The 15,578-nt window shown below is 42.3% G+C and overlaps 1 protein-coding gene across 2 annotated transcripts in view; it reads left to right on the top strand.

The window, feature by feature from the left end:
- Positions 1-15,578, top strand: part of EEPD1 (endonuclease/exonuclease/phosphatase family domain containing 1) — a 119,538-nt gene that overhangs the window by 98,188 nt on the left and 5,772 nt on the right. The window contains exons 4-5 of one of the 2 annotated variants that reach the window (XM_056520483.1): positions 2,068-2,202; positions 13,521-13,647. In XM_056520483.1, the coding sequence (XP_056376458.1) occupies positions 2,068-2,202; positions 13,521-13,647 (262 nt within the window). The remainder of the gene's footprint in view (positions 1-2,067; positions 2,203-13,520; positions 13,648-15,578) is intronic. The other variant, XM_056520484.1, reaches the window with a different exon arrangement.

Raw genomic sequence — 15,578 nt, 5'->3', positions numbered from 1 at the left:
GCTAAATTTGCAAAATTGTTTTAAAAATACCAAATGGCATCTGAATTTACCTTGAATCACCTACTATTGTGTAGTATATGTTTAGTAGCCCATTAAATTTAGATATTTATCTTCATTGGCACATCGAGCTTATTATAATAGCATATGTTGTATATTTTATTTGCATTACCATCACAGACAACATTAGATCTTACAAAATTTAATTGGGTCTAACAATAGTCTACAAATTCATATCTCATGTCATTGGCAAGATAGATGAATCTTAAAGCGGTTGTCCCAACTTGCTAAGTTATCCCCTATCCGCAGGATCGGGGATAACAATCTGATTGTGGGGTATTCAACTGCTGAGACCCCCTGCAGTCTCAAAAACGAGGATCTGAGTTTCCTGTCAGGATGGCGTGGTGGGATGTGTGTACACTTTGCTTTCCCATTCATTCTTTATGGGAGCTGTCAGAGATAGCCAAACCATGTACTCTGCCTTCTACACACGAGTCCTGACGCTCCACTTTGACAGGAGGCTTCCATGAAAATATTGATTCTAATGAAAAAAAAAATCTGTTGGCCACCAGTTTTACACAATGGCAATCAGAGCTACAATTTAAGTCAATAACATTCTAAGGGTACCATATTTAGGAACCGAATGACATTGATCCTAAATATAGCTGGAAACATGTCACCTGAATAAGAAACATAATAGGAGGTTTCAGCTACACCAAGATTAAATATACCTTACATTCATGGCCAATTATTGAGAAAAAGAGAAAATTGTGAAAATGTTACAGTGGAAATACCTATTGTAATATGTGCTAATGATATTGTGTACAGTGTTGGCTTCAGAACCTATTTCATGATATACGATCTTGGCCTAGGAACCAAGTGACAGTAATATGTTTCTTATGGTTCTGACCTTGATGCTGTTTCAGTAATGCTATAACACTCCTTGAGCACAGGAGAATTTGTAGCTGCCAATAGCTGGAGAGCAACATGCCGAAGGTCTGAGAGCTTTTTAGTACATTACGTTTTGGATAGATTACAGAAATTATGGATTTTTTGCTTGAATGTAAAAGATAAAAAGGTTTATAATGGTATATTAAAGAGCCACTGAATACAAAACTCCAACCAACGAATGAAAGCTCATATAACTTCATTTTTTTCATGATCCCATTTTGCCCTATGTTAAAGGGGTACTCCACCATCAATGCAAGCCTATGGGAGGGGGTGTGACAGCTATCACGCCCCCTCCCGTAGGCTTGTATTGAGGTGCGGAGCGTGACGTCACACGGGGGCGGAGGCGTGACGTCACACGCCGCCGGCCCTGTGGTCGCCGGTAATCAGACCCGGAGCGAACATGCTCCGGGGACTGATTACAAATGGGGTGCCGCGTGCAAGATCACGGGGGTCCCCAGCGGTCCCCCTTTGGATAGGGGATAAGATGTCTAATCACCAGAGAACCCCTTTAAATGCTAGTTGCCCTGAAAGTCTTTTTTTATGCCATGAAATTTATTTCTGTTACTTATATAGCAGCAACATATTTCACAGCACTGCCATCATTTACATTAGTCCCTTTATCCAATGGGAATCACTATTTAATTTCTTTGTCTCAGACATTATATATACTTTGGCTATACTCATATGAAGGCAGTTACCCTACCAGTTTATCTTCTAGTATATGTATGCAATGGTGGCCAAAGATTTTTTTTTATCATCTTTACATTTTCCGATTACCTCACATAAAAAATAATGTTTATTAGAAATTAAAGGGGTTATATATATATATATATATATATATATATATATATATATAATAAAAAAAATTAAATAAAAGGGTTATCCAGGATTAAAAAGACCTTAGCTTCTTTCTTCCAAAAGCAGCACCCCACCTGTCCGCAGGTTTTGTGTGGTATTAAAACTCTGCTCCATTCACTGCAATGGAACTGAATGCAATACCATACAATAATGTAAGGCAAAAGTGGCGCTGTTTCTGAAAGAAAGCAGCTAGGCTTTATCTAGTCCTGGATAAGCTCCTTCAATTCAGTTTTTGATTTTCTTGTTTGCTCTCTTTCACAGAAAGGAATGTATTCTGGATTTCTGTGGGATACAACAGCTGGCATTGAACTGAAGAATGTTAGTTTACATGAAGCCTATCAGAACAATGGCAATGGCAAGCACACATATTCACAACCTTACATTGCGCATTTTAAGGTAACAAGCTGTCTGATTTTTTACCTTTAGGTTAATAGAGATTTTTAACTGGTTAACGACCAATGATGTGTATTCACGTCCATGTGCCATTAACGGGGTATGACGCGGGCTCCCGACTCGGGCTCCTGACTGATTTTTGTAGCTGAGGGCCGGCGTTAATAGCCAACATGCAGCTGGCTATTAACCCTTTAGAACGCCGCTGTCAAAGCTGACAGCGGCGTCTAAAGGTACCTCTAACTGCTCCCTGGTGGTCATGTGGGGTGACCCCGCAGCGCGGTCGCGATCCACTTCTGAGGTAGCCAGAGGGCTTAACTCTCCTATAGTGCTGGCTGCTGTTCTGTGAATGATAAAGCCTGGCAGGACCAGGCTTTATCAATCAAGGGCACAGCACACAGATTAATGTGGTTCCACGGAACCACATTGATCTGTATGAGGAATCAAATGATTCCTCCTAAAAGTCCCCTAAGTTTTAAAAAAGTTTAAAAACACACACATTAACCCTTTTCTTATTAAAAGTTTAAATCACCCCCCTTTTCCCAAATTCCATATAAAAAATATATAAACATAATAAAAATAAACATATGTGGTATCGCCACGTCCGAACTATAAAAATATAATGTTAATTAAACTGCACGGTCAATGACGTACATATAAAAAAAATTCCAAAGTCCAAAATTGTGTATTTTTGGTCACTTTGTATACCCTAAGAAAAAATTATAAAAAGTGATCAAAAAGTAAGATCAAAACAATCATGGTACTGATAAAAACTTCAGATAACGGCCAAAAAAATTAACCCCGTATACTTATTTTAATTATTTTTCTAAGTAGTAAAATAAAGAAAAATTATATAAATTGGGTATCATTGTAACCATATGAACCTACAGAATAAATATATGGTGTCATTTTTACCGAAAAGTGCACTGCGTAGAATCGGAAACCCCCAAAAGTTACAAAATGGTGTTTTTTCCCCAATTTTGCCCTACAAATTTTTTTTTTTTCTGGGTTCGCCGTAAATTTTGTGGTGAATTGAGTGAGGTCATTGCAAAGTACAATTGGTGGCGCAAAAAGTAAGCCCTCATATGAGTCTGTAGGTGCAAAATTGAAAGCGTTATGATTTTTAGAAGGTGATAAGCAAAAAATGAAATTGCAAAAATTGAAAAACCTGTGGTCCTTAAGGGGTTTAATGCTGAGTATAATGTCTTGTGTAAGGCACAAGATAAAATATAACTTCATTTACAATTAATGACTTTTTACCCCTGAAAAAGAGCCCTAAAGTTATGACCACTAGGTGTCTCCCTTCTTGGCATTCCACTGTCCTTTGCCTGTTGTTTGGGAAAATGAGTGTCACAGGTGGGCAGATCTTAGCTACTGCTATGTGCAGAAAAGAGGAAAAGAACAAGCCTGGGCTGTGTCTCAGCAATTGGTGACCCTGTTAATTAAAGGAGAACTCCAGAATATAAAAATTGTCCCCCATACTGCCAGTAGTAAAAAAATAAAGATGTACATACCTTCCTTCGCTCCCCCGGGGCCTCCAGTAACCGGCTCCGGTCTCCGCCGCGATCCTCTTCCTGGTTGCTGGTGGTCGGCGAGTCATACTGCGCTCAGCCAATCACCGGTTACAGCGAAATTCCGACTCGGCCGGCAATAGGCTGAGCGGCAGTGTGACGTTTTCGGCCCCAGCAGCAGGTGCCGGTGTAGTGAAGAATTTTGTGTCTAGAAGCGTTCTCACACTGCCGCTCAGCCTATCGCCGGCCAAATCGGGACTTCGCTGTGGTCGGTGATTGGCTGAGCGCAGTATGACTCGCCAACCACCAGCAACCAGGAAGAGGATCGTGGCGGAGACCGGAGCCGGTTACCAGAGGCCTCGGGGGAGCGAAGGAAGGTATGTACATCTTTTTTTTTTTTTCTGACGGCAGTATGGAGGACAATTTTACATTTCATCTTAGCAGCAGTAGCTGCAGCTCCGGGTGTACTATAACATCTGCCCTTTCTGTACTGCCACTGTTTATTGCATTAGTCATGCTTGCTCTTTCTACATGTCATCTATAGTAGTATACTGTAAATCATCCCCCAACACAATGCAGCCAGTTCGGTGCTATGGATTTTCACCAGCACTATGTCGCTGCATAACAATGAGAAGTAACTGTTGTGCTGTGATTGACCAGACATCTAAGGGAGAAAGAAACTGTATGTGTTCTTCCGGTGAACAGCCGAGCTCTGGTTCAGTCCCCTAAAATTGAGATAATGAGAAATTGCTGAGCACCATGAAGAGGACTTTCAGGGGCTCAATAAAAGTGAGAGAACTAAAATCACTTTGTCACCAGTCTGCTCTGAAGGTTTTAAGAATCTTTTGAAAAGACAAGTACATTTTGACCTGCTTACAGGTGCCCTTTAAGATTTGGAATGAGTTGGTTCTGTGCACATTTAGGATATTCTGGTGATTAAACATTGAATTATTTTCCCTTCCATGATTAAAATGAAGAATTTTATTATCTAGAAAGAGCTTCCTGTTGTGAAACATCAGCATCCTGTTGATGAAGAGCTGATAAGAATACCATCAGAAGTATGCTGTTGTTTAAAAACTAAATGTGAAATATATTTTTAGATTTGATAAACATTTTGTAGCATGAAATATTTCATATGCAGAAATTCTGTGCTTTTCCAGTTTCTTCACTTGTGAGTTCAGCCATGAAATCTAATCTTCAGTAATTTGATGTAAGGCTAAGTTCACAGCGTATGAGATCCGTTCAGTTAAGATCCATTCCTGCAGTTGAACGGATCATGTTAAAAACAGATACTAAACTGATGCATACGGACCCCCAGTTTGCATCCTTCACCATAGATTTCAATGTGAACATTTTTACAGATGTTTGAGTTCTGTTTTATTGGACAAAGAGAAAAAGACTGGACTGATGTAAACTGAGATTAAAGCCGGGTTCACACAACGGACTTTCCAAGTGTAAGCTCGAAATTGATTCCATTGTATGTTTCTGGCCAACGAGTTGGTTCTTGGTTTCCACTTAGACTTTTGGCCCAATAATGCGGGCAGATTGTCCGCTTGGAATTCAGTGCACAACATCTGCCTTCATTCCGTTTTGAAAGAACAAAATTCTGGGTGGAAACCAACAACTAACTTGCCCACCAGAACATACAGCAGAATCAATTCCGAGCTTACACTCAAAGTCTGTTGTGCGAACCTGCTCTAAATGATAATAATAATGGCCCATTGAAATCCAAATGATCAGTTCATTTCTGTTTTTCAGAGAGCACAAAGGCACATGTGAACTTAGCCTTAGTTGATCATGCAGTTGAAGTCCTAGTCCCCTGCTGGTCCATCTCCAGTCCTCTCAAAAAATACACCACGTAGAGACTGCAGCACTTTACCTGTGTTTATCTTCTTCTCCCAGGAATTATGATCTTAAAGTGTGAAAATACATGACTGCTAATAATTGCCTACAGATTTATCCTAATGGGCCATGACTTTAGTTTTTTCTGCTTATATAGTGGTGTCGCCCTCTGCTCAGAACACAGGTTTCTTTTTTTTTTGCAAGGTTTTTAATTTCAATGACAGAAACACTGTGCTGAGTCGGCGGTCTGATATTGCCAGTGTTTTGCTCATTTTGGAGGGCACAGCTGCTGAGTTACCTTAGTTCCATATGGCCCTGTCCATTGCTTCCTCCTGCTGCCATTTCGGGGTCTCCCCTTAGGCCACGTTTACATGGCGGAAAATCCATGTGAATATTCTGCGTGAATTAATTGTCCATTAAAGGGGTATTCAGGCTTTATACATCTTATCCCCTATCCAAAGGATAGGGGATAAGATGTATAAAGCCGGAATACCCCTTCAACTTTAATGGGATTCTGAACTGTCATTAACACAGCAGAATTTCCGCATGTGGAATTCTGCTGCTGAAATTCAGTTTTGTGCGGGTTGGAAAAATATAAGTCTGGTCTTATATTTTTCCGGACTTCGGCTGCAGAGTCCTATTGAAGTCAATGTGGCTGACTTTCTGCCGAATTTGTGCAGAATTCGCACATAATTACTGAGTCTGCTGTAGTACTACTACTCCCATCATGGAACAGAGTTCTCCTTTCTTTTTGCAGTCTGTTCCATGTTGGGGGTAGTAGTACAGGGGCGGAGGGATTGATCGCATTGGGTCTCGATTCTGAGACCTGCTGCGATAATAAGTCATCAACCTGGGGAGCGGGCGGCATGCGATGCCGCTCCACTCCACAGCAACATATATTTCACATTCATAACTTCAAATACCCTGTTGGGAGCCCTGAATGGCCAGCACCGTGTGGCCATTTAGGGCTCCTGGCAGTTTTTTTTTAAATTCTACAGTGTACATGATGGTTTTTCATAGAGTTGGCTGGCGGTGGATTGCGAAACAATGCTGCCCACTTCCCCAACAGGAACCGCCTATCCTACTATAGCTCCCATCATAGAACAGACACTGTTGACTTTAAAGTTATGAATGTGAAATGTATCTATTGCTGGGGAGCGGAGCGGCTTGGCATGCTGCTCGCTCCACAGGTTAATAGCTTATGACTAACTTATAACTTATGATTACTTAAAGGACATCTGCAGTGCTGGGCAAAAAAACTTTTTTTTACCTCATTTAATAGGTCTTTGAAAGACCTTTCCAACAATGTCTCCCCCATCAAAATTGGCCCAGTCGTTCTCCCGTTATCAGCACACGAATTACGGAGGAGAAGTGAAAGTAAAACTACATCTCCCATCATGCCTTGTGCTTACTTCCTGTAAGCTGCTGCCCTCCCCCTGTTCTGTCCCCCCGAGCAAATTATTATATTGTAACGCCCACATCTCCCTTCCCTATGCATACACCCTCCCCTTCTGCTCATCTCCCCCTCCCCATGCTGGCTCCTGTCCAGTGATGAAGCAGCTGCCTCCGTGCTCACTGTAGTGTGGGCTCTGGAAAGTGGATAGTGAAAGTAAAAATGGTAAAAAAAAACCCATAATTGTTTGTCTATAAAACTGTCCTGATAGGGGTCCCTCCATCTTTTTCACAACTACAACTCCAAGCATGCCCAGTTATTTTATATGCTGTTCGGGCATGCCGGGAATTCCAGTGGTGCCTCCAGCTGTTGCAAGACTACAAATCCCAGCATGCCCTGTCAGCTTTCTGCTGTTTGAGTGTATAAAGGAGTTGTAGTTTACCAACACCTCTACTGTATCAGGAGACTCCTGGGAGTTGTAGTTCACAAACACCTCTATTGTATCTCTGTAGTCTCCTGGGTGTTGTAGTTCACAAACACCTCTATTGTATCTCTGTAGTCTCCTGGGTGTTGTAGTTCACCAACACCTATAGTGTATCTCTGTAGTCTCCTGGGTGTTGTAGTTCACCAACACCTCTATTGTATCAGGAGTCTCCTGGGAGTTGTAGTTCACAAACACCTCTATTGTCTCTCTGTAGTCTCCTGGGAGTTGTAGTTCACAAACACCTCTATTGTATCTCTGTAGTCTCCTGGGAGTTGTAGTTCATACACCAGTGTTTCCCAACCAGGGTCCCTCCAGATGTTGCAAAACTACTACTCCCAGCATTCCCTGGTTGGGAAACACTGGCATACACACACACATAACAGGGACTACAACTCCCAGCATGTGTCATTCAGTAGTCCCCCCCCCCTCACACACAGAATCATCTCCAGTGTGATATTTATTCCCTGTAGTCTATACACCACCAGCCCGTGCAGTGTAATATGTCTCCTCCACATACACGTCCCTCCCCTCCCTGCTCTGTGGTTTGCTCTGTGTTTCCCCCATGAAAACTTGAATCCTCCCCGTGATAAGTGAGGTCCTATGTAGACAGAGCAGGGGAGGGGGGAGGAGCTGTGGACGTCCTCATTCTCCCCCTGCTTGAATCTTACAGATAGGGGCGTTTCTGAGGATGAGCCTATGGCTGCCTCAGAAAGCACCCGCTCATGCATATGCATAAGAGGGAGGACCTGACAGAGGCTAGGGGGAGCACAAACACTGCTGGGAGGAAGAGATCTCCGTCCCCAAGATGGCGGCTGCAATGTAATGAATAGGGGACGGACGCAGGACTGGGCTATGCTGGCAACTCTAATATCTCAGAAACGGCTGCATATAGGTAAATAGAACTAATTGACTGAATTGTATAACTTTTGTTTGGGGAACATTTGGGCAGGGATTTTTGACCACTACAGTTGTCCTTTAAGGACCAAGGGTGAACATGTATGCCCTGAATCCTTAAAGGGGTACTCCGGTGGAAAACTTGAACTGGTGCCAGAAAGCTAAACTGATTTGCAAATTACTTCTATTAAAAAAATCTTAATCATTTTAGTACTTTTTAGTAGCTGTATGCTGCAGAGGAAATTCTTTACTTTTTGAATTTCTTTTTTGTGTTGTCCACAGTGCTCTCTGCTGGCACCTCTGTCCGTGTCAGGAACTGTCCAGAGCAGCATAGGTTTACTATGGAGATTTTCTCCTGCTCTGGACAGTTCCTGATACGGGCGTCAGGTGTCAGCAGAGAGCACTGTGGACAACACAAAAAAGAAATTCAAAAAATAAAGATTTTCCTCTGTAGCAAACAGCTGCTTAAAAGTACTGAAAGGATTAAGATTTTTTAATAGAAGTAATTTACAAATCATTTTAACCCTCTGGCACCAGTTCATTTAAAAAATAAAAAGTTTTCCACCGGACTACCCCTTTAACCCCTTAACGACGCAGGACGTATATTTACGTCCTGCGCCGGCTCCCGCGATATGAAGCGGGATCGCGCCGCGATCCCGCATCATATCGCGTCGGTCCCGGCGCTAATCAACGGCCGGGACCCGCGGCTAATACCACACATCGCCGATCGCGGCGATGTGCGGTATTAACCCTTTAGAAGCGGCGGTCAAAGCTGACCGCCGCTTCTAAAGTGAAACTGAAAGTATCCCGGCTGCTCAGTCGGGCTGTTCGGGACCGCCGCGGTGAAATCGCGGCGTCCCGAACAGCTGATCGGACACCGGGAGGGCTCTTACCTGCCTCTTCGGTGTCCGATCGACGAATGACTGCTCCGTGCCTGAGATCCAGGCAGGAGCAGTCAAGCGCCGATAATGCTGATCACAGGCGTGTTAATACACGCCTGTGATCAGGATGAGAGATCAGTGTGTGCAGTGTTATAGGTCCCTATGGGACCTATAACACTGCAAAAAAATAGTAAAAAAAAAGTGTTAATAAAGGTCATTTAACCCCTTCCCTAATAAAAGTTTGAATCACCCCCCTTTTCCCATAAAAAAAATAAAACAGTGTAAAAAAAAAAATAAATAAACATATGTGGTATCGCCGCGTGCGTAAATGTCCGAACTATAAAATTATATAATTAATTAAGCCGTACGGTCAATTCCAAAAGCCGTACGCGCAAAAAAATTCCAAAGTCCAAAAAAGCGTATTTTGGTAACTTTTTATAACATTAAAAAATGAATAAAAAGTGATCAAAAAGTCCGATCAAAACAAAAATCATACCGATAAAAACTTCAGATCACGGCGCAAAAAAGGAGTCCTTATACCGCCCCGTACGTGGAAAAATAAAAAAGTTATAGGGGTCAGAAGATGACATTTTTAAACGTATAAATTTTCCTGCATGTAGTTATGATTTTTTCCAGAAGTGCGACAAAATCAAACCTATATAAGTAGGGTATCATTTTAACCATATGGACCTACAGAATAATGATAAGGTGTAATTTTTACCGAAATATGCACTGCGTAGAAACGGAAGCCCCCAAAAGTTACAAAATGGCGTTTTTTTTTCGATTTTGTCGCACAATGATTTTTTTTTCCGTTTCGCCGTGCATTTTTGGGTAAAATGACTAATGTCACTGCAAAGTAGAATTGGCGACACAAAAAATAAGCCATAATATGGATTTTTAGGTGGAAAATTGAAAGGGTTATGATTTTTAAAAGGTAAGGAGGAAAAAACGAAAGTGCAAAAACGGAAAAACCCTGAGTCCTTAAGGGGTTAAACGGCTTTAAGGCAAGTGCCGGAGCTGCGCTCGCTTCAGAGCAGTGAGTGTCGGCTACTCGCCCTCACTGCTTATGCTGGGTGGAGCAACTTCTGAGTGGGAATCATTCTTCACAGGGCTGCAGGAAATTGTAGTTTAATGAACAGCACACATAGCTCACGTGTGCTGCAAAGGGTGGGGTGACTGATGTGTGTGAAAGAGAAAAGGGAACTCAAACGTACAAACAAGGGATCTTGGGACTTGTTGTTTGAGGGAACTTCAAGAGGAAATAGTCATTAGCCATAGCCATTTAGCCCAAGACAAGTGCAGATCCTTCCTAAGCATGTCCATTACTGTCTGCCAGGTACGTACTAAAATCACCTTATGGTGGATAACCCCTTTAAATCTCTCCACAATTTCAACCTTACCAAATCCAGAGAGCATGTTCCATATGATTTGGAACGTAAGAAACCCAGTTCATGCCGCCCACAATAAGAAGGAGCACACAGCTCCTGGTTATAAGTACTATTTAGACGGCTTACAGTTTGATAAAGACAAGTCTTATTGTGGTGCTATTTTCTACCCATACATCATGCCAGCTCTCCTGATCACCTAGATCAAAAGATTATGTGCATTACACCTACAGTAAATTTATCATCTCACCTCACAACAGCTAAAAATACAGAGAGAACACGCTCCTTTTCCAAGCTAACTTACAGTTTAACATTCATCATACAGAGAAAAATGTTGACACAGCATTAGGAAGGAAACACAGATTATCAAACTATCACTTAAATTTATAACTCATCTGTCATACATCTTCCATACAGATTTGTAAGATCGAACTGAACGAGATGCAGTGTTATTTTTTCCCTCCGGATTCTGCTCGGAAATTTTGTTGTGTGAAATTGCCCTGACTCTACTACATCTGTATGTTCTAAGGCTGTTGAATGCTACCGCCCACTAGTGGCACCAGAGAGCAAGCTCTTTGCCTTCTGGTAGATAATTGCTTTGCATATCCTTTCACCAGACCGTAGTACAGACAGATCCACCATCTCTTTTTGAAAGGGTTCTGCTGTACCCACCATCTTTGTAATGCTAGGGCAACACTGCATTGGTTTTGTAGCGCTACCGATTGAGTGACAGCTGCAGTCCTCAAGTTTGCATATAACTCAGTGTACAACATTGGCTGCAACTGAATCTTGCTAGATAAAATCAATTATAAGTGCTACAAAAAGTTGCATTGTAACCCATACATAAAAATAAAGAACACTTTATGCCAGTCCTTTTTCACAAAAAAGCACAGTATGAGCTGAATTTATACCTGCCTAGTGGATAAGAACTAAACAGGAAATTTTGGCCGGCATACAGAGAAGCAGCAGAACATTTTTTAATAAAAAAAAAAAAATGCTACACCAACCAATTAACTTTCCAGTCAGTGAGCTTAATAGGTTAAAATAGGCTGGGTGCACACATATTTTTGGACCGCCTGAGATGTCTTCTCGTGGTGTAAGAACAAGAGTATCAGGATCCGCAGCAGATTTGGCTACACAAATCTACATCTGAGCTTGGTAACCTGTGCAGAACTGTGATTCCAGATCCCTGTGCCAGTAATATCAATAAGGAACGGAGAACAAAAGATGTCGGCAACTCACCGCTTCTTATCAGTCTTCTTTATTGTAGGAAATACTCGCATAAACACAAATTGCGGAGAGGAACACACACCGGGGGGGATGCAGTGTTTGTTACGTCAGAGCACCTCCGCATCTCGCATTGTAAATGTTCCTCATCAAACCCGCATAGTGAGATCCTATACTTGCAGATTAACGCAGTGCCGGTCCGACTTCTCTATGTCCAGTAATATCAATGAAAAGTCTTCAGATGCTAAGTTCCTAATCTTTTCATGTATTAGTATTTCATGCTTCTCTGGTGTAGGTATAATATGCTGAAGCCTAGGGGCGGCTTAGTTATATTCCTGTATATATGCTTATTTGCCTGTGGGGCGCTTCGTAACAAATTCAACATGTTTGTTTTCACTAAGTAATGTATATGTAATGGTAGATAAAGTGAAGCATGGGTCTTTAGGGCTTTTATTATGTTTACTACTTGTCATTGATTTCTCCACGGGATTTATATCAGTACATACACACTGGCTAGTAACTGATGCATATAGCTTTATGTCTACTACCCTGCTTTGTATAAACCTGAGAGTGGGAGAGAAAAAAAGAGAGACCGACACAGGCGCCTTGTGCGTTACCACTAAACAGGATAACAAATTAAAACAAAGTCACAGTGAACGGGCAGGACTTGCCCCTAGGTAGTGGCCGCTCACCTTGAGCGAATAGGATATTCGCTTATAACCCACACCGTGGGTGACAGAAAGGCTGGAGCTACTGCTGAGCCTGGGTCCCAGGGAAGGAAAAGATCCGATCCTCATAGAAGTGGAGGCGAAGAAGGAAAATATGACCCTTACAGACCCTTGCACACTGATCTGAGGAAGGGGGTGGCTCCCCCGAAACGCGTCATCTGTGTACTTCATTGTCCTCTTATGCTCTAATAAACCACTCCGGTGTTTTTTACCAATACCTATGGTTGGCATCTACATTACTCTGGAACTAGCAGCGCCTCTGTAAGGGTCAAATTTTCCTTCTTCGCCTCTGCTTTGTATAAAAGGTTTAGCCAAATGGCCTTCAAAGGTGCAGTGGGTCTTTTGCGACGCTGACTCGGAACAGGCACATCAAGTGAGTATAAAAGGTTTATTAAAATGCAACACGTTTCACTGCACATGCACGGCTTCATCAGGCATCGCCTGATGAAGCCGCGCATGTGCGGTGAAACGTGTTGCATTTTAATAAACCTTTTATACTCACCTGATGTGCCTGTTCCGAATCAGCGCCGCAAAAGACCCACCGCACCTTTGAAGTCCATTTGTCTCTATCTACTTGGTTGGGGGGCTGCAGACCGGGCTCTAACAATCTTTACACGCTGTCCATTGTTGTGTGTGAGCTCAAACCACCACTTGGGGTAAGAGGCTTTAAAAATAATCCTTCTACCAATACCTACCCAGTTGGTTTTACTCTATGGAGCGCTCTCTTTTATATTTTTAGTTGTATAAAAGGTTCAAGCACTTTTACCCCAATTCCTCATAGATTGTAAGCTCTTGTGAGCAAGGCTTTCATGTCTCTTGGTTGAGTAGTTAAATATTTTTTTGTTTAGTTTTTGACTCTGTATTGTGAAATTTCATAAGTTTATCTACCCTCTGTATTGTAAAGTGCTGCTTAATATGTTGGCTTTATATAAAGATTCCAGTCATTCATTTTATATATTTTTTGCTTTATGTTACTTAGGTTGGAGTCAGTGATGTCACCCTGGTAAATATTCATCTGCGCCCTCCCCCACATGAGGGTGGAAAGCAACATGGCGACGGCCACAAATCATCCACCTTTGGACAAACGCTGCAGGAGACCCTGAAAGGTATGTAAGGTAGTAAGTCCCAGCTACCAGGACATGATGTAACCTGTCCCTGAGAGTCATTCCTGGAATGCTTCCTGGCAGCCTGAACGTTATCACTGGCGATAGGATAATCAATCACTGTGCAATTCTAATGCTTTTAGCTGCATTTACTGAAGTATTCATACCCATGCCTGTGCATTGTTTCTTCGCAGAATAGTAGAACATCATATTTTTTGATGTCTTTTGTATTTGGATGTCTAGGTGCAGCTTTTTGTTGTTTTTTCTGCATTTTTTGGCACTTTTCCTGACAAGATTTCCTGTGTTCTTTTGTTATAAGACCACAGCCAGATATTACGTGAACTTTTAGATTAATATATTAAACATATTAAAAACAATGGCCCAGATTTATTAATCTGCCTGAAGCTCAGCTCAATCTCAGCTCAGTTTTCATCTTACCAGAGCATGTTAAGATGTGAAACCTGAGCTGTGATTGGTTGTTAAAGGGGTATTCCGCCCCTAGACATCTTAACCCCTATCCAAAGGATAGGGATAAGATGTCTGATCGCGGGGGGCCCGTGCAGCACCGGGTGTTTGTTTAGAACGACGGCTGCTGCACCGTAGGCTGGTGACGTCACGGCCACTCTCCCTCAATGCAAGTCTATGGGAGGGGGGTGGCGGCCGCCACGCCCCCTCCCATAGACTTGCATTGATAGGGTGGGTGTAATGTCACGAGGGGGTGTGGCCGTGACGTCAGCGCCGCATCGCTAGTCATAAGGCACAGAGCGAAGTTCGCTCTGTGCACCTGATGTCTGCGGTGCCGCAGCAGAGATTTCGGGGGGGGGGGGGGGGGGGGGGGCAGCGATCGTACATCTTATCCCCTTTCCTTTGGATAGGGATAAGATGTCTAGGGGTGGCGTACCCATCTAAAGGCAAAACCAGACATTTTTTGTTTCAGACAGATTAATAAAGTTGGGCCAGTGTTTTTTTTGGCATTGTTTCTATAGGCTACTCTATAGAAATGTGTGTGTCACAAATATGATGTAATGAAAAGAAAAAATGCTTCAGAAAATGTAAAACCCTCAAAATCCATTACATTTTTTTCAAGCAAAGAAATTCTGAAAAAATAAAGTATGTTATGAATAAAGAAAATATAGAGAGGGTAAAAATGAATGGGAATGGAAAAATGTGCACATTCTTTATAGAAGCCCTCCGGTGTATACTTAAAGGGATCCTCCGGTGGAAAACATTTTTTTACATCAACTGGTGCCAAAAAGTTATACAGATTTGTAAATTATAGTAGGTGTTCACACTGTTGTGGTTCCCTGTGGCGGCCATTGTTTCTGTGATGCTTTGTCTGTGAGGTGGTGCGGCCCAAAGCCAGGGGCTAGGTCGGGCAGCAGTGGGGCTGCCTGGCCACTGGGTCTTTCCCCTGTGGGCATGGTGTTTCGGAGTCAGTGGTTGCCGCCCAGCGCTATGCCAGTGTTAGGTTAGGGACCCACTCTGACTAGGTGGCCTTGACGTGGCGAGTGGGCTTGTATTTTTTTGATCAAAATGTATACTAACAACCTGTTAATTTTTTTAATTATGCTGAGAAGCAAGTAGATCAAAATACAAATGGTGGATGTGCGGCTATGTTTCTCTATTTGTGTTGTAAATTTGTAAATTACTTCTATTTAAAAATCTTAATCCTTCCAGTACTTATCAGCTGCTGTATAATACAGAGGAAGTTCTTTTCTTTTTTAAATTATTTTCTGTCTTACCACAGTGCTCTCTGCTGACACCTCTGTCCATGTCAGGGACTGTCCAGAGCAGGAATAAATCCCCTTAGCAAACCTATCCTGTGCAGGACAGTTCCTGAGATGGACAGAGGTGTCAGCAGAGAGCACTGTGGATAGACAGAAACAAAAATCAAAAAGGAAAGAACTTTCTCTGTATTATACAGCAGCTGATAA

The sequence above is a fragment of the Hyla sarda genome, chromosome 5 (assembly GCF_029499605.1).
Source record: "Hyla sarda isolate aHylSar1 chromosome 5, aHylSar1.hap1, whole genome shotgun sequence".
Taxonomy (NCBI): domain Eukaryota; kingdom Metazoa; phylum Chordata; class Amphibia; order Anura; family Hylidae; genus Hyla; species Hyla sarda.
The sequence above is the reverse complement of the archived record's forward strand: the minus strand, read 5'-3'. Positions and strand labels throughout refer to the sequence as shown.